This window comes from Doryrhamphus excisus, linkage group LG17 (genome assembly GCF_037039965.1).
Source record: "Doryrhamphus excisus strain RoL-2023G ecotype Guam linkage group LG17, RoL_Dexc_Guam_v1.1, whole genome shotgun sequence".
In the NCBI taxonomy this organism is placed as follows: domain Eukaryota; kingdom Metazoa; phylum Chordata; class Actinopteri; order Syngnathiformes; family Syngnathidae; genus Doryrhamphus; species Doryrhamphus excisus.
Window position 1 is genome coordinate 1,553,483 of NC_136373.1, and position 22,966 is coordinate 1,576,448.

The following is a 22,966-nucleotide window of genomic DNA, read 5'->3' on the forward strand; positions in this document are numbered from 1 at the left end:
AACTATATTAGGAAAGCAGGAAGTGAACAAATGTAACAGTTAGTGATTGTAAAAGTACCAGATGGAGGGGTAGGATTGAATAAGCTTTGCTTCTTCCTACTCCTTTTGGACATGTGGAACTGGGAACTGATTATGGGATGCACTCAATTGGAATCTGATGCATGTTCAAATGAAATAAAACCATTACCATTACCTTTACCATTACCATTACCATTACCATTACCATTACCATTACCATTACCATTACCATTACCATTACCATTACCATTACAATGCGCTTGGTGTTAGTGAGGGTTTTGTAACCTTGACCCAGTATGTCTCTCACAATTATCGAAACGACAAATCCTTCTGTTTAACCAGCATTCAATTAACAGTCCTCATCTGATGGTGTCACATGGTAGCCAGTTTCAGGAAAACAAATTAGACAGGAACCAACGCATAGACAGTAAGAGTGTTGTAAACCAGGAAGTGTCACATGTGCGTGACCAACATGCTATGGCTAATTGACCTCTTTTGAAAAGGCATCCTGATAAAAAACCTTGTCTCATTTTTCACCGGATATCTTCTCTGAGCTTGGCAGATGTTTTTTTGGCCACTTCAGACCAAGACCGTTCATGCTTTTTGTTGAGCTGAAATTCCAATCGCTACAATTGGAACTCCCGACTGGCAACCTGGAAAATGGTCTTAGAAGTGTCCAGCGTTAATTTTCCTCAACGACCTTCATCCTTATCTTTCTCTGGGTCTGGCTTCTTGGCGACCTACCAGTTGGGGGTTGCGCAATGCTTTCTCCGTAACGCACCTTGGTTGGTGCAGACAGCACCATCTATACTCGGAGCGTCAGCCGGGTCTTTGGTAGCCGCTTGCGTTGCCTGCCAATTGAACCTGGGTAAGTTGTCAGTTCTTGTGAATATCCGAGTTTATAGAATGAAATTATTTATAATTTCTAATTGAAAATTCTTCTTTCTAGTTACAATGCGAGACGAGATGCTTTACTTTGCCAAAAAAATGAAAGGTTTCGCACTTGGACCGTTCAGCCCTTCAGTTAATCTTCTGCACTGGTTAAGATACGTCTTAAATAAACATCTTCCATCTGATGCACATCTCCTCGCAAGTGGACGTCTCGCTGTGGCTCTGACCCGTTTGGATAACGGCGAACACACGATCATAACAGAGTACCACTCCAAAGATGATGTCATACAAGTAGGAGTATTTTCATTTTTTGGTGATTCTTAACCAAATATTTTGTCATTAATTTTTCTCCTTAAAAATTCCAACCTTCAGGCTCTGCTTTGTAGCTGTTTTGTTCCTGGATATTGTGGCATGCTCCCTCCCTCATTTAATGGAGTTGTGAGTATTTTTTTTTAAAGCGCACCGTGAAGCGCACCAAGCGCACCAAGCGCACCTTGACTCGAATAATTCCACGTTATCGTGTCTTACAGTATTATATGGATGGAGGCTTCAGCGGAATGCAGCCCGTGCTGTCATTACCCGACCGCACGTTAACGGTTTCTCCATTCTCGGGCGAGACGGACATCTGTCCCGCAGACACACCCTGCATGTGGGACATGGTGGTGACCGGACTCACTCTAAAGGGCAACGTCGCCAACGGGCTCAGGTTCTTTAATGCGCTCTACCCTTTAAAAGTGGCGGTAAGTCAGTTGATTATTTTGGAAAAAATACTGTATATTATATATAACAAAGTAAATCTTTGAGTAAACACACAAAGAAGTCATTGATAAGGAATGCCAGGAGTGTGTTCTGTCTTTAGACTGTGGAGCAAGCCTATCACAGCGGCTACAAAGATGCCATTCATTTTCTTCTGAGCAACCGTAAGTCAGCTTAAGGGGGAAATATACTAAATATACATATTATTTATGTAACAAAATGAAAAACACTATCTCATTTTCAACTTGCAGAGTTTGTCTCCAACAATACAATGAAAAGGATTTCCCAGGAGTTTGGAAATTACAGCCGCACTGAAACGTCAGCTTTACCGGAAGAGGAAGAGGAGGATGTGGATGAGGAAGTGGAGACGACAACAAAGATGACTTTGACAGAACCTTCTCTCACTTTTGACACATTAAAGAACGGTTTGCTTTGCACCAGTACATATTTACCTTTTTTTTTATTTACCAAAAAAAAAACCTTAAACTGTATTATAGAAAGCAGGAAGTGAACAAATGTAACAGTTACTGATTGTAAAAGTACCAGATGGAGGGGTAGGATTTAATAAGCTTTGCTTCTTCCGACTCCTTTTGGAACTGGGAACTGATTATGGGATGCACTCAATTGTAGTCTGATCCATACCAAAATAAAATAAAACAAAAATAATGAAAATTAAAAGAAAATAAAAAAAAATTAAATTATATTAGGAAAGCAGGAGGTGAACAAATGTAACAGTTACTGATTGTAAAAGTACCAGATCTTCCTACTCCTTTTGGACATGTGGAACTGGGAACTGATTATGGGATGCACTCAATTGTAATCTGATCCATACCAAAATAAAATAAAACAAAAATAATGAAAATTAAAAGAAAATTAAAAAAAATTAAATTATATTAGGAAAGCAGGAGGTGAACAAATGTAACAGTTACTGATTGTAAAAGTACCAGATGGAGGGGTAGGATTTAATAAGCTTTGCTTCTTCCTACTCCTTTTGGACATGTGGAACTGGGAACTGATTATGGGATGCACTCAAATGGAATCTGATCCATACCAAAATAAAAACAAAGAATAAAATTAAAAAATAATAATAAAAATGAAAAATAATTAAAAAAAATAATAAAAAAACTTAAATTATATTAGGAAAGCAGGAAGTGAACAAATGTAACTGTTACTGTTATGTAAAAGTTACTGGTTGTAAAAGTACCAGATGGAGGGGTAGGATTTAATAAGCTTTGCTTCTTCCTACTCCTTTTGGACATGTGGAACTGGGAACTGATCAATTGTAATGTGATCCATACCTAAATAAACATAAAAAATTAAATAAAACAAAAATAATAAAAATGTAAAAAAATATTTAAAAAAAATATATTAGGAAAGCAGGAAGTGAACAAATGTAACAGTTACTGATTGTAAAAGTACCAGATGGAGGGGTAGGATTTAATAAGCTTTGCTTCTTCCTACTCCTTTCGGACATGTGGAACTGGGAACTGATTATGGGATGCACTCAATTGTAATCTGATGCATGTTCAAATGAAATAAAACCATTACCATTACCATTACCATTATTCCAAATAACAACACTATGTCGTGAACATTAATGTGAATTATGATTATTTATCTTCCAGGTCTACTTGGCGATGTGATGAGTTACAGGAGCATGCTGGAACTCCCTGCTGGTTACTTGACCTACTTCTTGCTAACTATCATGCTGGTCTCACAGGCTCTGATAGCCACTCAAAAAAGGTTCAAGAAAATTCTAAGAAAATGCTAAAAAACAAGAAGAAGAAAACCACCAATGGTTTTGGTTTTAAAAAGTCTAACATGGATTCTTTCCCTCGCAGAGTACAGTTGCTGTTCCGGCAGATTCCAGACTTGGTGTTATGGACTTGGTATAGCTTGAGACAATTTGGAGTCTTCTTTTTTGGCATACTGTTTGGTACCTTCAAGAAGAACGTAAAGGACACGTAAGGCACAGCTGACACATTATCGACATTAGAGTGAACACTGATACATTTCCTATTCTGTGTTTTTTTGCCATCCAGGGTTTTGCCCTTCATGCTGGTTTTGCAGTTGGTCAGGCAACAATCAGAAGACCAGGTTCCGCATAAGCAGGTTGACCAGACCGCTTACAAAGAACTGTCTTGCCGAGTTCACTCCGACGGTGTCAAGTGTGGGAGTCTTCGTTCCCATACACCTTTACGAGGTTTATGAAGTACCAGAAATAAAAAAGCGGTAAGACTAAAACGTAGCAAGAAGGCATACTCGTGACTAGGTGTGTGCTTGTTTGGTCTCATTTTTTTTTTTTTTTCAAGGTGTGTATTTTCTCACTGATCGAGTTTAAAAGTTGAGTATCTATCTATTATTATGTATCTTCTCGGAAGTGTAGCAACATGGTAGCCTCAAAACAACTGTCAAAGCAAAGATTGTTCAACATCATGGTGTAGGGGAAGGATACAAAACGCCACCTCAGGTTCCACTCTGAGGAACATACCGAGGTGAGGTTGGTTTTCAGTTTTACGCTGCCAAAATTTGGAACGGTCTTCCAGAAGATGTGTGACAATCCTCAACTTTGGCAATGTTCAAATCCAAGCTGGAAACACTTCATTTTGAATTTTATGGAACAATTTATGGAATTATTTTGGAATGATTTTCCGAAGTTATTTTACCTTTTTCTGTAAACACTTTGAATTACTTTGTGTATGAATTGTGTTCTATGAATAAACTTGCCCTTGCCTAATTATATGTATTGTAATGTATTCATCTTATACTTATATAGCTGACTGAAATAATGCTATTTTTTTTATTTCACTCAGTAGATTCATAATGAATGTTGAAGGATCATACGGATAACACGCATCTGCTGCTCTTCTGAACGTACCATTGATCCGGCCAGTCAGCCAGAAACCAGCTGCTCTTGTAAATTCCGGGATGAGGGAGCGCGAGGGAGAGATATAGCACAGCTGAATCATATAGCAGTCTAATTACAGTACAGTATGTACTCAATATGGAGGAAAATTACAGATTATCAAAACAACAAACCTCCCCCATTACTTGTAACGGTTTTTTTAAGTATATATATATATGTATATGTTCAATCGCCTAATTTATGACATGTTCATATGTAGTAATGGTTGGTTAATTATAGAGTAAAACTATTTCATTGTAAGCCAATTCGTGCCAGAGATCAGGTAAATTGGTGTAATGACAATAACATTTATGTCAGGGGTCTCAAACACGCAGCCCGCGGGCCAAATGTGGCCCGCAGGACACTAGTTTGAGGCCCCCCCGCCTTGATATGAAAGTTTGATATGCAAGTTTGATATGGATGCTGTATGGTATCATGTACCCAGAAAAAAATGATTACGTTTGATTCATGTTCATGTTAAAGGTTAAATTAACTGTTAATAGTTGTCCTCCCTATCCGTGTGGAAGTGGTAAGTTTTTTGGCTATTTAAGTTGAAAGGAAATAACTTGAAGGCTACCGTTTAGGTGGCTAGCGCTCTAGTTTGCGAGTTAGCATGTGTCTCAAGAGCATGCAGTTGCGCAATATGTTGTAAATAAAAAGAGTATAAATGTGACTATAGTCGTGTTTTGTCATGTCTACAGGGCTCTAATAATGCTTTGTTCATTTTAATCTGAAAAAAATCATTTGTCTACCCACCAACTATATGTGGTTTATTAAGTTTTTATTATTTGCCGTTTTGTTATTATTATTATTTTTATTATTATTGATTTTCTTTATTCTTGATTGATTTATTTTTCATCTTATTTTGTGCAGAAAAATAAAAATGAAGATATTTGAGAACAGTGGAATGTTTTATCAGAGCTTTTCTTGTAGAAAATCGGAACCAAAGCACTGAAAAAGTTTGTATATTTTTCTGTTTTTAATAAATTTTTTTGAAAACCTGATGCGACCCAGCCTCGCCCAGACCCTAGCTCCAGTGGCCCTCATGTAAAAACCCCTGATTTATATCAATCCACTAACTTGTCATCCTTTTCACCTAAAAGTACATTTTTACTCTCATTTGGAATGACTACATGGATCTGGTGCTTGTGCATACTTTATCTTCTGATTACACTTTAGAGAGAGGGTGAAGGCATTAGGGTCATGTGCTTGATGGTGTGCAAAGCCTTTACTTATGCTGTGTAGATAGATATGCCGTAGTACATTTAAAGTAAGTGCTTGAACTGTATGCACGTGAGGATTTGTATGGTCATGTCTGTGTGCAGCTATTGCTTTTATTTATTATTCCACCCAAAATTTTTGCTTTGGCGACATGTTCTGAGGAATATTTAAATGGAAACCTGTCTGGTTTTGACTACATTAATGGTAAACTAAGTAGCTTTGAATGGTGTTTTGGGTCTTTGCTGAGAATACGAAATAATAATAATGTCGTCTCTGTTGCAGAGCTAATTTGAAGTTTGTGGTTGATCTGGTCAGAGAAGATGTTTTTGTAGTTTGAGAATCCGAAATTGTCAAAAAAAAAAAAAGAGAGGTTCATTACTCGAACCAACGTGACTTTGAGATGCGCTTGAATATTCAAAGAGCGTCATTGTGAATCAACATATGTAACCAATTCCCAGTTAGGCATGAGTCAAACAGTGACGAGAAATATCAAGTTCCAGAAAAATGTGTCCGTTTCGGAGGCACAGGAAACATGTGACCTGCCATGACTGTTTATCTGTCTTGAAGTTGGGTAATCTGTGAGATCCGTAGGGGGATAATTCTCATTAATCCTGTTCACGCAATCAACAGAGTGAAACAGATGTCAGGTTTTACTGAGGATCACAGTTTCTATTTTAATGAATGAATGTTTGTTTTTATAAAAAAAAAACATGTATGTGAGACTGTTTACTCGGTATCCTGTAATCCATAATAAAGAGTTTGATAATTTTACTGTTTCTAATCCTATTCTCCAGATCATCGTAATCTTGGTTCTTCAATTTAGACTCCATTTGATTGGATGATCAGACTCAAGGTGCTTAGTAAGGTCTTGGAAATAAAACGTAGAAATGGTCAACTCTTCCCGATCGCATTATTTTAAAGTCCTTGTCGCTTGTACAACTCGGAAAACAATCGAAATTGTCTGGGAAAATATATGCCAACTATTTAATGTAAGCGTCTGAACCAATGTGTACATTTTTGTATTTTTGTGTCCCGTCACATTTCAGGCTGTGAGGCCTGTGCGCTAACCACTCGACCGCTGTGCAACCAAGTAGGATTCATTCATTTATTCATTTTCTACCGCTTTTCCTTTCCTGCTGGATCTTATCCCAACTGTCTTTGGGCAAGAGGTACACCCTGGACTGGTGGCCAGCCAATCACAGGGCACATATAGACAAACAACCATTCACACTCACATTCATACCTATGGACAATTTGGAGTCGCTAATTAAGCTAGCATGTTTTTTTGGAATGTGGGAGGAAACCGGAGTACCCGGAGAAAACCCATGCCCGGGGAGAACATGGAAACTCCACACAGAGATGGCCGAGGGTGGGATTGAACTCGGGTCTCCTAGCTGTGAGGTCTGTGCGCTAACCACTCGACCATTGTGCAACCAAGTAGGATTCATTAATTTATTCATTTTCTACCGCTTTTCCTCACGAGGGTCACGGGGGGTGCTGGAGCCTATCCCAACTGTCTTTGGGCAAGAGGTTCACCCTGGACTGATTGGCCAGCCAATCACAGGGCACGTATAGACAAACAACCATTCACACTCACATTCATACCTATGGACAATTTGGAGTCGCTAATTAACCTAGCATGTTTTTGGAATGTGGGAGGAAACCGGAGTACCATGCACGGGGAGAACATGTAAACTCCACACAGAGATGGCCGAGGGTGGAATTGAACCCTGGTCTCCTAGCTGTGAGGTCTGCGCGCTAACCACTCGACCGCCGTGCCGCCCTTATTTAAAATTAGTTGTATTAACTTAACAATACTGGCAATCGCATTTTGGCTACACTGTAATTGCATGTTGATACAGATTAACTCAATAATTCAAGTTAATTAAGATTAAAAAGTATATGTTTTTTAGTGTGCAGGAGTAGGGAGTACTTGTATAAAAATATAAAAGTTTGGGAATCACTGCTTCAGATGATCTGCGCCAACTGTTACATTCCGTGTTTACATCCCGTGACCACATGAAATGAATATCAGTTTTGCGATGAACTTGTTTTGCTGTTTACAAATTCTCGTTGCACAGTTGAGCCGATTGTATCACAGCCGTTGCTTTTTTTTTCAATGACCTGGCTTCTTTGATAGTGATGTGGTAATCGAACGTCATAGAGATACAGATGGGCACATTCATACACGATGTACCCATAACCACAAATGGATCCGCTGGCCTCAGCTGCTTGGGGGTTAAGGATTTGCTTCAGGACACATCTGTACCGGTAATGAGCGATGGAATGGAGATCATTTACGAACAAATATGACTTTACATTTTTTTAGTAAATAGTGCTTTGTTTTAAAGTCTTTCGGAATAGTGATGTGTCGGTCGTGAACGAAGTGGTTCTTTTTTGTGAACGGAGTGAACGAATTCAGTCCGTTTTGAATTGGTTGGAGAGTCAGTTCACCGTTCCGTGTTTGCTTGTCTTATCCTATCGTCGAAACTCGTTCTGTGGGTGGGTGGGGTTAGCTGACCGAAAAAGACCGTAACCGAGAGATTGACCGAAACTGTCGGTGATTTCGTTCATTCCGTTAAAAAAAAAAATAGTTCTTTTGACCCGTTCGTTCATGACCGACACACTACGTGTTGTTGCGCTGTTGAGTCGGAACGAACGTGAACATAAACGGACTGACTCGACACAGTTGACCGGGTCTATGCACAGAATGAGATCACAGTCTAACGACCAATGAACGGATCTTTTTACTGAATCAATCGGAATAATCTGAAACGAACGTTTTTGCCCTCCGCTATTTCAGAACATAGAACAGTAGCTAACATTTTAAAAAAGTACCGGACTCAGGTCCTGGAGCCTAATTTTCAGTTGGCCTCGAAGCAAATATTCTTTGTTGAACTACGTACTCAACATCAGCTAGTGAGCTACTGCTAGCTTACGAGCTACCCCCCTGTGATAGCGACAAGTTACACAAGTTAGACACACAACTAGCGTTTCGAAGTCCACCTATAAGTTTTATAATGATAAGTAATAAGTGACACGTTAAAAAAGTAAGTTAGCATGACTGCAATTAACGTGGTAAACTCTTGGAGTTCGGCAGTAGGACAAAAACAAGCTAGCTAACTGCCGCCACAGAGGCAGTGAGAACTAACAAAAATTTGTAAACAAAGACGCTGGCATCGTGTAGAGTCTGTTTCCACCGGTGAATAAGCGGGAGGTTCACTTACCTGATTAAAGTGTGGACCAATAAAATACGCAGAAGGAGACGCCACCAGTAAGTTTCACTTTATATCCGTTTGTGTGCTTGATGCTCCGTGACTGATGTTGGGTCGTGCTTATATATTTCATAGTGTTGGGTTAATAGAATTTTCCAATTGAGTATACTTGCTGTTTTGCAGTGCTAATTGCGTCTGTAGTCGTATTATGAGTCATGTGGTTGATTATCTTTCATTACTAATAGATTTCTATGTGCGGTGTTCCTACATAAAAAACGCACTATGCGATACGCTATTTTGCACTGAACAGTGTCCTTACTTTAACTACTGCACAAACAATATATCTTCTTTTGAAAATGTATGTAAAATATGTGTTTGTCTAAATTAAGGTGATTTTGTCGTTTTTCATATCACATTAGTGCTGCAAATTTTTCATTATTATTATTATTTTTTTAATCTATTCTTGTATTTATTACTAATTTTATGAGTAACTACTTACTACCTTGACATTGTTCTGACTTTTATGCTTTATAAATGGCTAATAAATTTAAAATTTATAATTAATTATTAAGTAATGAAGCAATTACCGCCATATGCTAATTATGTGAGTAGTCTTATGGGGTGGCAATCTACAGTTTAAAAATATAGTCGGAGTATCTCTAATTGATATTAAATTTGAAGTTATAAAATATAATATAACAATAGAAAAACAAAGAAAAAATGAATACAACACAAATTGAACGGAAAATTTTTTTTTTGCGGCGCACAAATCCTTCAAGTACAACTCCCTGAGAACGTCAACACACCCCTGATTGATTGATTTACAAAGTCAATTTATTTTTGGCCAGTTTCTCCACTTCCTTAATACTGAGGATTCCCGAAACCAGCCTCCAAAAACTACCCATTACTACTTTTTGACATATTCCTAAACATTTCCAGTAAGAATGCATACTTAACTAAACTATGTAAATACCGTATATACAATTTGGCTGGAATTAATTGGCATAAAAACGATGAAGGGCAGTGTACTACTTAGCTGAAATTTTTCTGTGAAAATTAGTAAATTAATTTTGTTCTTTGAATTTTGCATGGTGTTTCTCGATGGGATCTCGCCCGGGGCGTGTATCATCCCTCCCTAGTAGTTTTTCTACACCCAACTTTATCAGATCAGAAAGATCAGTCAGTAGCTGTTTAACTGTTCAAAGTCAGTCATCAAACCTTCATCCTGTTACCTTCACCTTAATCCACTCTCCCTCCGGCAAGCATGGAGACCACCTCAGGGCCTCGATTTTCCAAGGACATACCGGTACATTGTGGTCTAAACACACCGACTCTGACCGCAATGTCACTGTGTTTTGAACACAAACGAATCGAGGGTGCCGCCTGACCGGTATACCAAAAAGGACATTTCTGGGAGAAGATGGTAAAATAGCTGGTCACAGGATTTTCCAACTCTACTTTATCAGATGAATGACCTCAGGGTGGCTGATCAGGTCATAGACGATGTTCAGCGTGTAAGGCCCCAATTCAACACTTTCGTTGTATAACTGAAAATAGCATGTTTTTGAGGAATAGTGTGATTCTAAGAACATTCATTCATTTTCTACCACGTATCGTCATGAGGGTGGCGGGGGATGCTGGAGCCTATCCCAGCTGTCTACAGGCGGGGTACATTCTGGACTGGTGGCCAGCCAATCGCAGGGCACATATAGACAAACAACCATTCACACTCACATTCATACCTATGGACAATTTGGAGTCGCTAATTAACCTAGCATGTTTTTGGAATGTGGGAGGAAACCGGAGAAAACCCACAAATGCAAACTCCACACAGAGATAGCCGAGGGTGCTAGTAAACTAGTAGTCATGGGAAAAGCGTGTTGCTGCTGGATGTTCACTCAGCTAAATGTACTGAGCGTAGAACATCACCGAGAACATTCATTCATTCATTCATTCACAGGGAAATCACAGGGCACATTTAGACAAACAACCATTCACACTCATATTCATACCTATGGACAATTTGGAGTCGCTAATTAACCTAGCATGTTTTTGGAATGTGGGAGGAAACCGGAGTACCCGGAGAAAACCCACGGGGAGAACATGGAAGCTCCACACAGAGATGCCCGAGGGTGGGATTGAACTCAGGCCTCCTAGCTGTGAGGTCTGTGCGCTAACCACTCGACCGCTGTGCAACCAAGTAGGATTTATTAATTTATTCATTTTCTACCGCATTTCCTCACAAGGGTCACAGGGGTGCTGGAGCCTATCCCAACTGTCTTTGGGCAAGAGGTACACCCTGGACTGGTGGCCAGCCAATCACAGGGCACATATAGACAAACAACCATTCACACTCACATTCATACCTATGGACAATTTGGAGTGGCTAATTAACCTACCTGGAGAAAACCCACGCATGCATGGGAAGAACATGGAAACTCCACACAGAGATGGCTGAGGGTGGAATCGAACTTGGGTCTTCTAGCTGTGTGGCCTGTGCGCTAACCACTCGACCACCGTGCAGCCGATACTAAGAACATAATTTATTAGATTTACGTCCTGGTGTTTTCTGCAGAATTTGGTGAAAAATGGAAATAATTTTCCATCTCTGCTTGCCGTAGGAATTGGGTATGGTCGATTAGCTAGTCGGGCCATGACTCCATTAGTGGAGAACAGACGGTCCAACAGCCAGATGTGGAGAAATTGGTTTTACATCAAACATTTTACATCACTCATGTTGGTACATCTTAAAATTTCCTCTCTTAAAAATAAGGAATCATATCATTCATATAATTTAATTGATATTTTTTATGATTCTTACACTCAGTCAAATCTCTCAAAACAAAACATTTCAACATAAAAGTTCATTTTCTCCCTTGTTCTGTTCTGTCAGATACCGTTGGCCTTATTGAGTGAAGTGTTGCTTCCTGGTTTCGTACCATTTTCCGCCCTCATCGATTGCTCAAAGGCGTCTGTCAAAGACAACTTGTCCTCTGCTTCAGTCTCTCTGTGATAGAAGTAGTTGAAATTGGAGACAATGACGGGAACGGGTAGCGCAATGGTCAGTACGCCAGCAATGGCGCACAAGGTTCCGACCATTTTACCCCCGAGGGTGATCGGACACATGTCCCCGTAGCCGACGGTAGTCATGGTTACCACCGCCCACCAAAAGCCATCGGGTATGCTGACAAACTGCGTGTTCGGTTCATCGACCTCAGCAAAGTAGATAGCGCTGGAGAAAAGGATGACGCCAATAAACAGGAAAAAGATAAGCAAGCCAAGTTCTCGCATACTGGCCTTGAGCGTTTGTCCCAGGATCTGCAACCCCTTGGAGTGACGTGAGAGTTTAAAAATACGGAAAACTCTCACCAGACGGATAATCCGAAGAATAGCCAAAGACATATTTTGTCCGGAGCTCTCTTCAGCTTTTGTGACGAGTTCTGTCACCACGGTGACAAAATACGGAATAATGGATATGATATCAATAATGTTCATGAGATTGTGGAAAAAATCTCGTTTGCTTGGGCACACCAAAAATCGTATACATAACTCAAAAAAGAACCAACCAATGCACGCCGTTTCGATAATGAAGAACGGATCGGAGAACACAGTCGGCAATACGGTAGTCGGAGTCACGGAAGCGTGAACTCCGGATAAGTTGACAGCTTTCATAGCCGTGGGCACCACGACATCGGTGTCATCTCTGAATTCCGGTAATGTTTCCAAGCAGAAAATAATAATGGAAATAACTATAACAAGAACAGACACCAACGCGACGCCCCGGGCGGCATTGGAGCTTTCCGGATATTCAAATAACAGCCAGAATTGTCGATAAATGTCGGTATTTGGAAGCGGGATGTCGACATCCTTAAGAAATCCTTCTTCTTCTCGAAACTGCTCCATGGCTTCATTCCCGAGCTCATAAAATATGATTTCATCTGCAAATACATCCAGAGGAACGTTTGCCGGACGTCGTACCTTACCCCCGGATTGGTAGTAATACAAAATCCCGTCAAAGCTGGGTCTGTTCCGATCAAAAAAGTACTCGTTCCTCATTGGATCAAAGTAGTCCATTCTCTTCTGAGGGTCCCCAAGGAGCGTATCAGGAAACTGGTCTAATGTTTTGAGCTGAGTCTCGAAGCGAAGACCGGCTATGTTAATAATGACTTTTTGGTCTCCATCATCCAGGCCTCTTTTATCGACGAAAAAATCCTCACAGCACTCCTTAGCAAGTTGGCTAAAGATGGCTTCGCTTTCTTTGGTGCCTTCACTGCTCAACAACAACTTCCAATTGGAGATCATACTGGAATGACTACTTCTGTCCTCGATGTTTGGGGTTAACATCGGGGAATGCGGTACTTCCAGTGTCTGTATAAACGGGACCGGCGTGGATGAGGTGGAGTCCCACATACACGAGGGAACAGGACTGGGGTGGGATGGTATAGTGGAAAATTCCTGTGTACGCAGAAGATAATTCCCACTTGGGATGTTGTGCTCTGATGGAATGTCCACAGCAAGAGCCGTCGTCTCATCAGCAAAGGTGTCCTCCTCATCCTCAAGACCAACGTTGAGGTCATCTAGGCTCCCAAAGTCTACCAGGGCCATATCCATGGCCATATCCGGGATAACAAAAACAGTATCGAAGTAGTCGAGAAGCTCAGTCAGCAGATAGAAACTACTTGGCACCAAAGCATCGAGTCGAGGTGGGACTGTTTTCGGTTCACCCCCGACACCTGCAGATGGAGAGGCATGAGAAGACTGTTGGTTTCCAATGGTAATGGTAATGGTAATGGTAATGGTAATGGTAATGGTAATGGTTTTTCATTTGAACATGCATCAGATTACAATTGAGTGCATCCCATAATCAGTTCCCAGTTCCACATGTCCAAAAAAAGTAGGAAGAAGCAAAGCTTATTAAATCCTACCCCTCCATCTGGTACTTTTACAATCAGTAACTGTTACATTTGTTCACTTCCTGCTTTCCATAATACAGTTTAGGGTTTTTTTTTGTTTTGTTTTGTTTTGTTTTAATAATGCACCTCGTACCGAAGTACAAGGTGATATGAGCATCCAATGACATAATGGGTACCATAGTAAGTGTCAATATAGTGATATATATAGCACATCATGACTGGTTCAAGACTCTTCATCCTTGTATTTAGCAAATTTATTTTATTTATTCATTCAGAAATTTATTTTATAAATTTTTGTAAAAAAATTTTTTAGTTTTTTAAAATTTTTTAAATTTCTTATTTTTTGTCACGTACTGAAGTAAGTACAAGGTGATATGAGCATCCAATGCCATAATGGGTACCATAGTAAGTGTCAATATAGTGATATATATAGCACATCATGACTGGTTCAAGACTCTTCATCCTTGTATTTAGCAAACATCAACTGCTTGTATTGTTTCTTGAATTGGCTCATCGTTGTGCATTGTTTGATTCCCTTACTCAATCCATTCCGTAGTTTGATTCCACATACTGAAATGCTATGCTAACGCTAACGTAGTCCTAGCATAGAAGTGTTTCAAATGTAGTTCTTCCCTGAGATCATATTTCTCCTCTCTTGTAGAGAAGTATTGGATAACATTTTTCAGCTAATTGGTATAATTTTTAGCCTTATGCATTATTTTAGCTGTTTGAAGATGAACTATATCAGCAAGTTGAAGTATTTGTGATTTTAGAAATAAGGAGTTAGTATGTTCTCTGTAGGCGGCATTATGAATTATCCTTACTGGCCTTTTTTGCAGTACATTTAGCGAGTGAAGATTGTTTTTTATAGTTTTTATCCCATTTTTCCACACAATAAGTAAGATATGAACCAGAGAGCAATAAAGAGTGTGGAGTGATTTCTGATTGAGAACAAGTTTTGCTTTGTTCAATACTGAAATATTTCTGGCAAACAAACTAAGAACTAGAACTAAGCCCCTGACAGACTTCATGTCAACTGTGTTTAATGTCTTTGTTGTCAACTGATATTCAAATATTTGCAACAACATTACAAAAACATACCATACATACATGTGTCAAATTAGAGTTTGTCACTTTTGTTGGAACCAAGAAGGGTGTCACCTTGACTTGTGGTTGTACAGCTTAAAGCGGAGGTGTCACATGGGGTCTCATGTGAACGCCTGGCACTCGTTCTATTTCGGCCATTCTATTAATAAACAGCAAGTCCATGAAGGACAAAACCATGAAATAACAAGTCCACTTACATGGGATGCTATCATATACAAAAACATAAGAAAGCAGTGGAATCCGTTCCAGGAATACGGGTATTGAACTCTGCGCCGGGATGGATCACATTTTGGTGAACCAACCTTTTTGACTTCACCAGATGTGCATAGATATGAACAGATGTTCTAGCTTAGCCACCAATCAAATTTTCCGTAGCAGATGCGCTTATATGTCCAAAATGCAACTACAGGATTCAGCATATTGCATAAATATGAATTATCGGATATGAATGACCTAAGTAGTCATCATTGGTACAGCTAATAACACATTTACTCAGGTACTAACTGGCATTAACGGGACCTATTATGCTAATTTTCCGTCCCTTTGTATTGAGTTGTGGACTCCTATAGAGCAGCTACACATAATAACCAGAACAGAAAAGATCTTCCAGAATCTGCACCTATTCCAGCTGTATTTATATCACGATCTGTTTTAGTTTATTCCAGGCCTGCAGGCACCCCCACTCTGCTGACCCCAACTTTATCGGAGTTGATCATAAAAGGCGATTTATCTTTTTAAAATCGATGCTTTTAACATACAGCCATATGTGTTGGATCCCGAATCCGATTCGGAAGTAGAGACTGGACAGGACTACAATTTCTCAATGTCCGAACTGTGTTTATTTTGTGTAAGTAATGGAACAAAAGTGGTTGACCGTGTAGCATTATAGAGTGTGCATACAGAGAGCAGGGTGCAAATTGCTAATAGCAAAATTGCAAAGTTGCTAATAGCCATTTCCCACCACAATCAATGAGTATACCAGAGTTTTTTAAACACGAGTAGTCCTGAAAAAAATGGTTAATGACCATAATACATGTGGAACGTTACCGATGCTATAGAAAACCTAATGCAAAAATGCTAAAGCTAGTCACCATTCAAATACGTTTTGCAGGAACGTATTTTCTTGAGAAACTTCAGACTGTCCAGTCTCCACTTCCGGATTTGAACTTGGGATCCAACATAAATGTTTTTATGTTTTTTATGTTTAAACCGTTTATCAACTCCTATATCGTTTATCAGCACCAATAAAGTTGAGTTCGGCAGCTATTCGGAAGTCCTCGTGAGCACTTGGGAGTTTGACCAACCCCAGCGAAGTGAGCGTTCCTGGCCGCGAGTAGAATAACTTAAAACAACACAGAATCCAAGAAATACCACTGGAATAGGTGCAGATTCTGGAAGATCTACAAAGCTTTCTTATTTTTCAAGGCCTGCACATGCACTTTTTGTTGAATATTGTTGTAACTGTTAACATTTTAAAAAGCTTACAATTTTTCAAAGTTTATAAGCTGTGTCGTGTTTTATTTTCTTTTCAAAGTTTGTAATTTTGGAAAAAAGAAATTGAGATTGATGAGTTGGGAGTTGCTTTTGGGCTGCAGTCCCCGGTGGAGTTGATATTTTTGGATATGGTTTTTGGGATTAATGCAGGCCGGGCAGCGCAGCGCCATAAGCCGAGGGATCTCCTTTGTCAGATCAACACAGATGTCAGCCAGCCATCACAGATATGCAGACAAGCACAAAAAATAGCCATCTCCTTGTCGGCCCACCATGCACACACACACACAGGGATATAGTACATGTTAAATTTTTAATTTAAAATATTTCAAATGTAGCATTCTATGACAAAAAGACTGCTGCAACGTACTGTTTACAACAGGTTTGTTTATTTAGAGACAAAAAATACATTTATAAAACCACTAAGTTGTACAAAAACAGTCAATTCCATACACAATGCATTAGATTCAGTCCTAAAAACATAGCAAGGTAACTTTACATAAAACATCTCCAGGTGGATCCCATTCTGATAAGATAGAACAGAACATCACCTCATACTCCATTACTTACCAAGTCACTGTCTTGACTGAGCAGCCATCACAGTTCCTGGAGGATTCAACCGATGGGTGTTCTGAAATGCAAAGCATGTTTTGATAAGTATGAAATGTTATATTTATTAAGATTCTTGTTATCTGCACGCACATTCAGCAAACAGATCTGATTTAACAAGTAAATCTTGTATTATTTCTCTGCAAAAATAGAACAATTCTACATTTTGTTACTGTATAGGTTATTGTTTTTGATGTACATATAATTACACTTATTCTGAACAGCACCTACCACTTTATTTATTATTATTATTTATATTTATATTATTATTATTATTATTATTATTATTATTATTATTATTATTATTATTATTATTATTATTATTATTATTATTAGATTTTTTCATATTTTTTTTCTCTCTCTCTCTCAAAAAAAATAAATAAAATTGTGGAAAAAATATGAAAAAAAATCATCACATTGCAATCTTAAACTTGTTTCATAAAATACACAACGTTTTTTTTTTAACAGAACAGTGGGCACGATCGTGCATCAGTCACTGACAAAGTTTTTTTTTGTCTGTTTGATATAAAGTCAGTTGGAAAACTGCTTGTAGTACTGAGCGCGGTGCTTTTTGAGAAAATTAGTCAGTCAGTCAGTCAGTCAGGCGGACACATTATTTTTTTATGTTCATTGCCATGTTTACATAAATCAAAGTATGAAATAATTCTAGGATATACAATTTTTTTCATCATATTTGCCAAGTATGAGGTTGATTTATTACTGCTTTGAGATGTGTTGAGTCTGAGTCTTTAAATAAGAAACTTCCATTCATCTATTTTCTATGCCGCTTATCAAGTAATCATGTTGTGTCCTCCTATGATTAAGTTTAATACGTGTAGATTTTTGAGGATATCGAAAAAAAAATGTGCAAAACGTTGCGATCAGATCGAATGAAAGAAAACCCGTGAGACATCCTGATGCTTCATCTCCCATCCCTTCTTCATCCACATGTCTGGAGCAGATGTGACGTTTATGTGCCGTCTCCACAAGGCATTTACAAGATGCGAGCTGACAGAGGGGGGGGGGGTGTTTCAGCAGGCTTCGGGCCAAGTTCCCGCGCACAACAGCTGGGACCAAAATCCGTCTTTGGCCTTTTGACAACAACACAAACATACAGTCGCGTACAAACACACACACACACACACACACAGACATACACACTGCAAAAATGAACAGAACACAACTAAATCCTTTCCTAATAAATTAAAAACTTCCTGTATAAATATCTAAATGCCAATATAAAAATCCAGTTTTATGATGCTGGCAAACTGTTATATCGGCTTAGAAAGAGTTATTCATTCAATGATATGATCTAATCAACAGATTAGACGTACCCAGCTGTATCGTTCCAATAAGTAAGTTTAAACCCACACAGTGTGGCAGATTTACTCGTGCCCAAATGACTCCTTTGTCAGCCATAGCTATGAAGCAGTAAAAATAAACACCCACTAAAAAAAACACACAATTTTATGCAATCAAAATAACCCAAAAAAAAAAAAATGAAAGTGATGTTTTTCTAATGGATGTACTTGGATTTACTTTTATAATTCCCGCAGACAATAATTTTTAGAGAGGGAACATTTGCTCGCAAGCTAAAAGGACAAACATCTTCTTTTAACCCACTTCACCGACTGACTGTGAAACACACAATCCCTTTTCCCGACCGTGCCCCCTCCCCCCCTCCCCCCTTCGGAGGAGATTAAGCATGTCTCATTTACACAAATGTTACATTAATTTCCAGAAGCCCTTTTTTTTGTGTGTCAGACAGTGAAAGTACGGCCATCTGGACCGAGTATAACGCTAAGCTCAGGTGCCACACAAACATATAAAGCACTCGCACACGCACACACAAACACAACAATCATAAGAGGACACAACACGATACGTGACCCTAATGAGGATAAGCATAGAAAATAGATGGATGGAAGTTTCTTATCGAAAGACTCAAATCAACCTCATAATTGGCAATTATGATGAAAAAAATTTAATTCTTTAATTATTTGTATATCCTATAATTATTTATTATAGCAATGAACATAACAATAACGTGTCCGTCTGACTGACACTGCGTCAGTACTACAAGCAGTTTTCCAGCTGACTTTATATCAAGCAGACAAAAAATTTTTTTGTCAGTGACTGATGCACGATCGTGCCCACTGTTAACTGTTAAAAAAAAACGCTGTGTATTTTATGAAACAAGTTTATGAAACATATAAAGCACTCGCACACACAAACACAACAATCATAAGAGGACACAACACGATACTCGATACGCGACCCTAATGAGGATAAGCGGCATAGAAAATGCATGGGTGGAAGTTTCTTATCGAAAGACTCAAATCAACCTCATACTTGGCAATTATGATGAAAAAAATTTAATTCTTTAATTATTTGTATATCCTATAATTATTTATTATAGCAATGAACATAACAATAACGTGTCCGTCTGACTGACACTTGTAAATTTTCTCAAAAAGCACCGCGTTCAGTACTACGAGCAGTTTTCCAACTGACTTTATATCAAGCAGACAAAAAAAATTTTTGTCAGTGACTGATGCACGATCGTGCCCACTGTTAACTGTTAAAAAAAAAACGCTGTGTATTTTATGAAACAAGTTTATGAAACATATAAAGCACTCGCACACACAAACACAACAATCATAAGAGGACACAACACGATACTCGATACGCGACCCTAATGAGGATAAGCGGCATAGAAAATGGATGGGTGGAAGTTTCTTATCGAAAGACTCAAATCAACCTCATAATTGGCAATTATGATGAAAAAAATTTGATTCTTTAATTATTTGTATATCCTATAATTATTTATTATAGCAATGAACATAACAATAACGTGTCCGTCTGACTGACACTTGTAAATTTTCTCAAAAAGCACCGCGTTCAGTACTACAAGCAGTTTTCCAACTGACTTTATATCAAGCAGACAAAAAAATTTTTTGTCAGTGACTGATGCACGATCGTGCCCACTGTTAACTGTTAAAAAAAAACGCTGTGTATTTTATGAAACAAGTTTATGAAACATATAAAGCACTCGCACACACAAACACAACAATCATAAGAGGACACAACACGATACTCGATACGCGACCCTAATGAGGATAAGCGGCATAGAAAATGGATGGGTGGAAGTTTCTTATCGAAAGACTCAAATCAACCTCATACTTGGCAATTATGATGAAAAAAATTTGATTCTTTAATTATTTGTATATCCTATAATTATTCATTATAGCAATGAACATAACAATAACGTGTCCGTCTGACTGACACTTGTAAATTTTCTCAAAAAGCACCGCGTTCAGTAATACAAGCAGTTTTCCAACTGACTTTATATCAAGCAGACAAAAAAAATTTTTGTCAGTGACTGATGCACGATCGTGCCCACTGTTAACTGTTAAAAAAAAAACGCTGTGTATTTTATGAAACAAGTTTATGAAACATATAAAGCACTCGCACACACAAACACAACAATCATAAGAGGACACAACACGATACTCGATACGCGACCCTAATGAGGATAAGCGGCATAGAAAATGCATGGGTGGAAGTTTCTTATCGAAACACTCAAATCAACCTCATACTTGGCAATTATGATGAAATTTGTTTTATTTTTTAATTATTTGTATATCCTATAATTATTTATTATCGCAATGAACATAACAACTTTGTCAGTGACTGATGCACGATCGTGCCCAATGTTCACTGTTTAAAAAAACGCTGTGTATTTTATGAAACAAGTTTAAGATTTACAATGTGCGTACTACAACATATTGAGAGGGGTGTCATTTGGACGCAACAACATTGTCACACTTTTGCAATTTGTTTTTTTCTATAACTACTGTCTAACTTTTAATCATAATAATAACAATAATAATAATGCAACGCTAATGCTATACAACAAGCTATCCACAACAATCCTTTTCAAAGTGCAACTTGACACCGGTAGGTCATTTGAAAACTATAGCTTCACACTTGACCTTTATAATTCCGAAATATCCTGTTGCATTTTTGACCCTGGAAAAAGTTACCTTTGTTTTCCATGGATTGGCCTCATCAGGTACGTTAGTAAAGATTGTATCTTTTGGCTAAATTTTAATTAAAACATATTCTGAAAGATATTACATAGTCAGAAATAGAGGTGCCGTCAATACAATAAGGTTCAAACACACCACAATATGAGCATTGTCTGTCACGTTTTGTCAAGGGTTTGCAGTGTGCCCGACTGTGGCATTTACAGTTGAATATTTTAATTTAAAAAATAATTAATTAATTTTAAATATTCATTAAATTATTATAAAAAATTATATTTAATTTAATAGTGTTGTATTTGCTCATGAGAATTCGAGAAGAACTTATTCAAAGTAACCTAAACAAATTTTGTATTTAAAAATGAAATTAAAAAAACAGCATGCTACAAAATAGTCAGCGCGATTTCTCTGAACGAATCGGTAAAAAAAGGAACAAAATGTAATCAAATGTTCTATATAATATGATGTTGTTACTTTCTGTAACTGTAAGTTGGTATATGAATTAATAACAGTCATAAAGTACAACAATGTAAGGCTTTTTGTAACTTATAATACCAATTTAAGAACATACAACAAGTAGTCCAAATATTAGAAGATTGTGATGATTGTTTGCTTTATTGTGAGTTTTTCTTATAATATTCAAATAATATATATATATATATATATTCAAATGATGCCACCCTCAACAAGTACACAAAATCCCACGCTAACGCTAGCTACTGCACTTGTTGCAACACGCAAGGATGGAAGTCACTTACCTCAACTCATTTGCTTCCGAGACCTTCCAAACTTCCCGACTATCCTAGCAAAGCTTCCTGTATTCACGGGTGCACACCGGATCGAGACGCCACATCCGTTGACTGCCGCCCCTCCACCTTTTTCCCCATACACCCCTCCCTGGGGACAAGTGGAGGTCACCCCGGGGCCAGATGTGGTAGTGATATAACATGAACATGATTACGTTTTATTTGGCCAATTCCCTGCTTGACTTCGCCCTGGATAACATTGGTCTGCACATCGAGAGAGAGAGAGAGAGAGAGAGAGAGAGAGAGAGAGAGAGAGTGGGTGGGGGTGGGATGGAATGGGGTTCTAGAAAGGGAGAGAGAGACTAAGGAGATTTAAAAAAAGGTTGTGTTTCTAACCTCTGGTGTAGGCTGCCTCATGCTCTCTTGGCTGCACTCCATCATCATCACTTTCTCATCTCTGATTAATGCCGGAATAAATCCTATTTATTTCTATTCTTAAATGAGGACACCAGATATTGGGGAGAAATACGAGGAAAATAAAGTTGGATTCCGTTGGATGTTTACATTGAATGCACCAGTAAGTTGGTCTGTAAGGTCTTAGTGGTTAGTGTTCTGGACTTTGGAGACGATTCCTTAGGTTCGAATCTCCGCTTTTAAGCATCATTGGTATTCGTGAGGAAGGCATTCCGGAATATCAAGAGCTCAAGCCCAAAAATGACTATGCGGAGCAAAAAGATTCCGTAATCAGGAAAAAAGACGAACACATAAGTTGGTCTGTAAGGTCGTAATGATTAGTGTTCTGGACTTTGGAGACGATTCCTTAGGTTCGAATCTCCGCTTTTAAGCATCATTGGTATTCGTCAGGAAGGCATCCGGAATATAAAGAGCTCAAGCTCAAAAATTACTATGCGGATCAAAAAGATTCCATAATCAGGAAAAAAGACAAAGTCATAAGTTGGTCTGTAAGGTCGTAGTGGTTAGTGTTCTGGACTTTGGAGACGATTCCTTAGGTTCGAATCTCCGCTTTTAAGCATCATTGCTATTCGTG

The 22,966-nt window shown here is 38.5% G+C and overlaps 2 protein-coding genes across 2 annotated transcripts; one reads left to right on the top strand and one right to left on the bottom strand.

Annotated features, from left to right (window-relative positions):
* The first annotated feature begins 221 nt into the window (after positions 1-221).
* On the top strand, positions 222-4,395 carry pnpla1 (patatin-like phospholipase domain containing 1). The gene is made up of 9 exons (XM_058083746.2): positions 222-886; positions 968-1,200; positions 1,282-1,347; positions 1,440-1,649; positions 1,769-1,829; positions 1,917-2,090; positions 3,291-3,408; positions 3,507-3,629; positions 3,708-4,395. Exons 1-9 carry the CDS (start codon positions 679-681, stop codon positions 3,874-3,876), a joined length of 1,362 nt encoding a protein of 453 aa, XP_057939729.2. The 5' UTR covers positions 222-678; the 3' UTR covers positions 3,877-4,395.
* A 4,889-nt stretch (positions 4,396-9,284) lies between these two features.
* On the bottom strand, positions 9,285-22,167 carry kcna10a (potassium voltage-gated channel, shaker-related subfamily, member 10a). Its single transcript, XM_058083734.2, has 3 exons — positions 21,931-22,167; positions 17,088-17,148; positions 9,285-13,739 (listed from the first exon to the last, which is right to left on the bottom strand). Exon 3 carries the CDS (start codon positions 13,621-13,623, stop codon positions 11,896-11,898), a length of 1,728 nt encoding a protein of 575 aa, XP_057939717.1. The 5' UTR covers positions 13,624-13,739; positions 17,088-17,148; positions 21,931-22,167; the 3' UTR covers positions 9,285-11,895.
* Between the last annotated feature and the right edge of the window lie 799 nt (positions 22,168-22,966).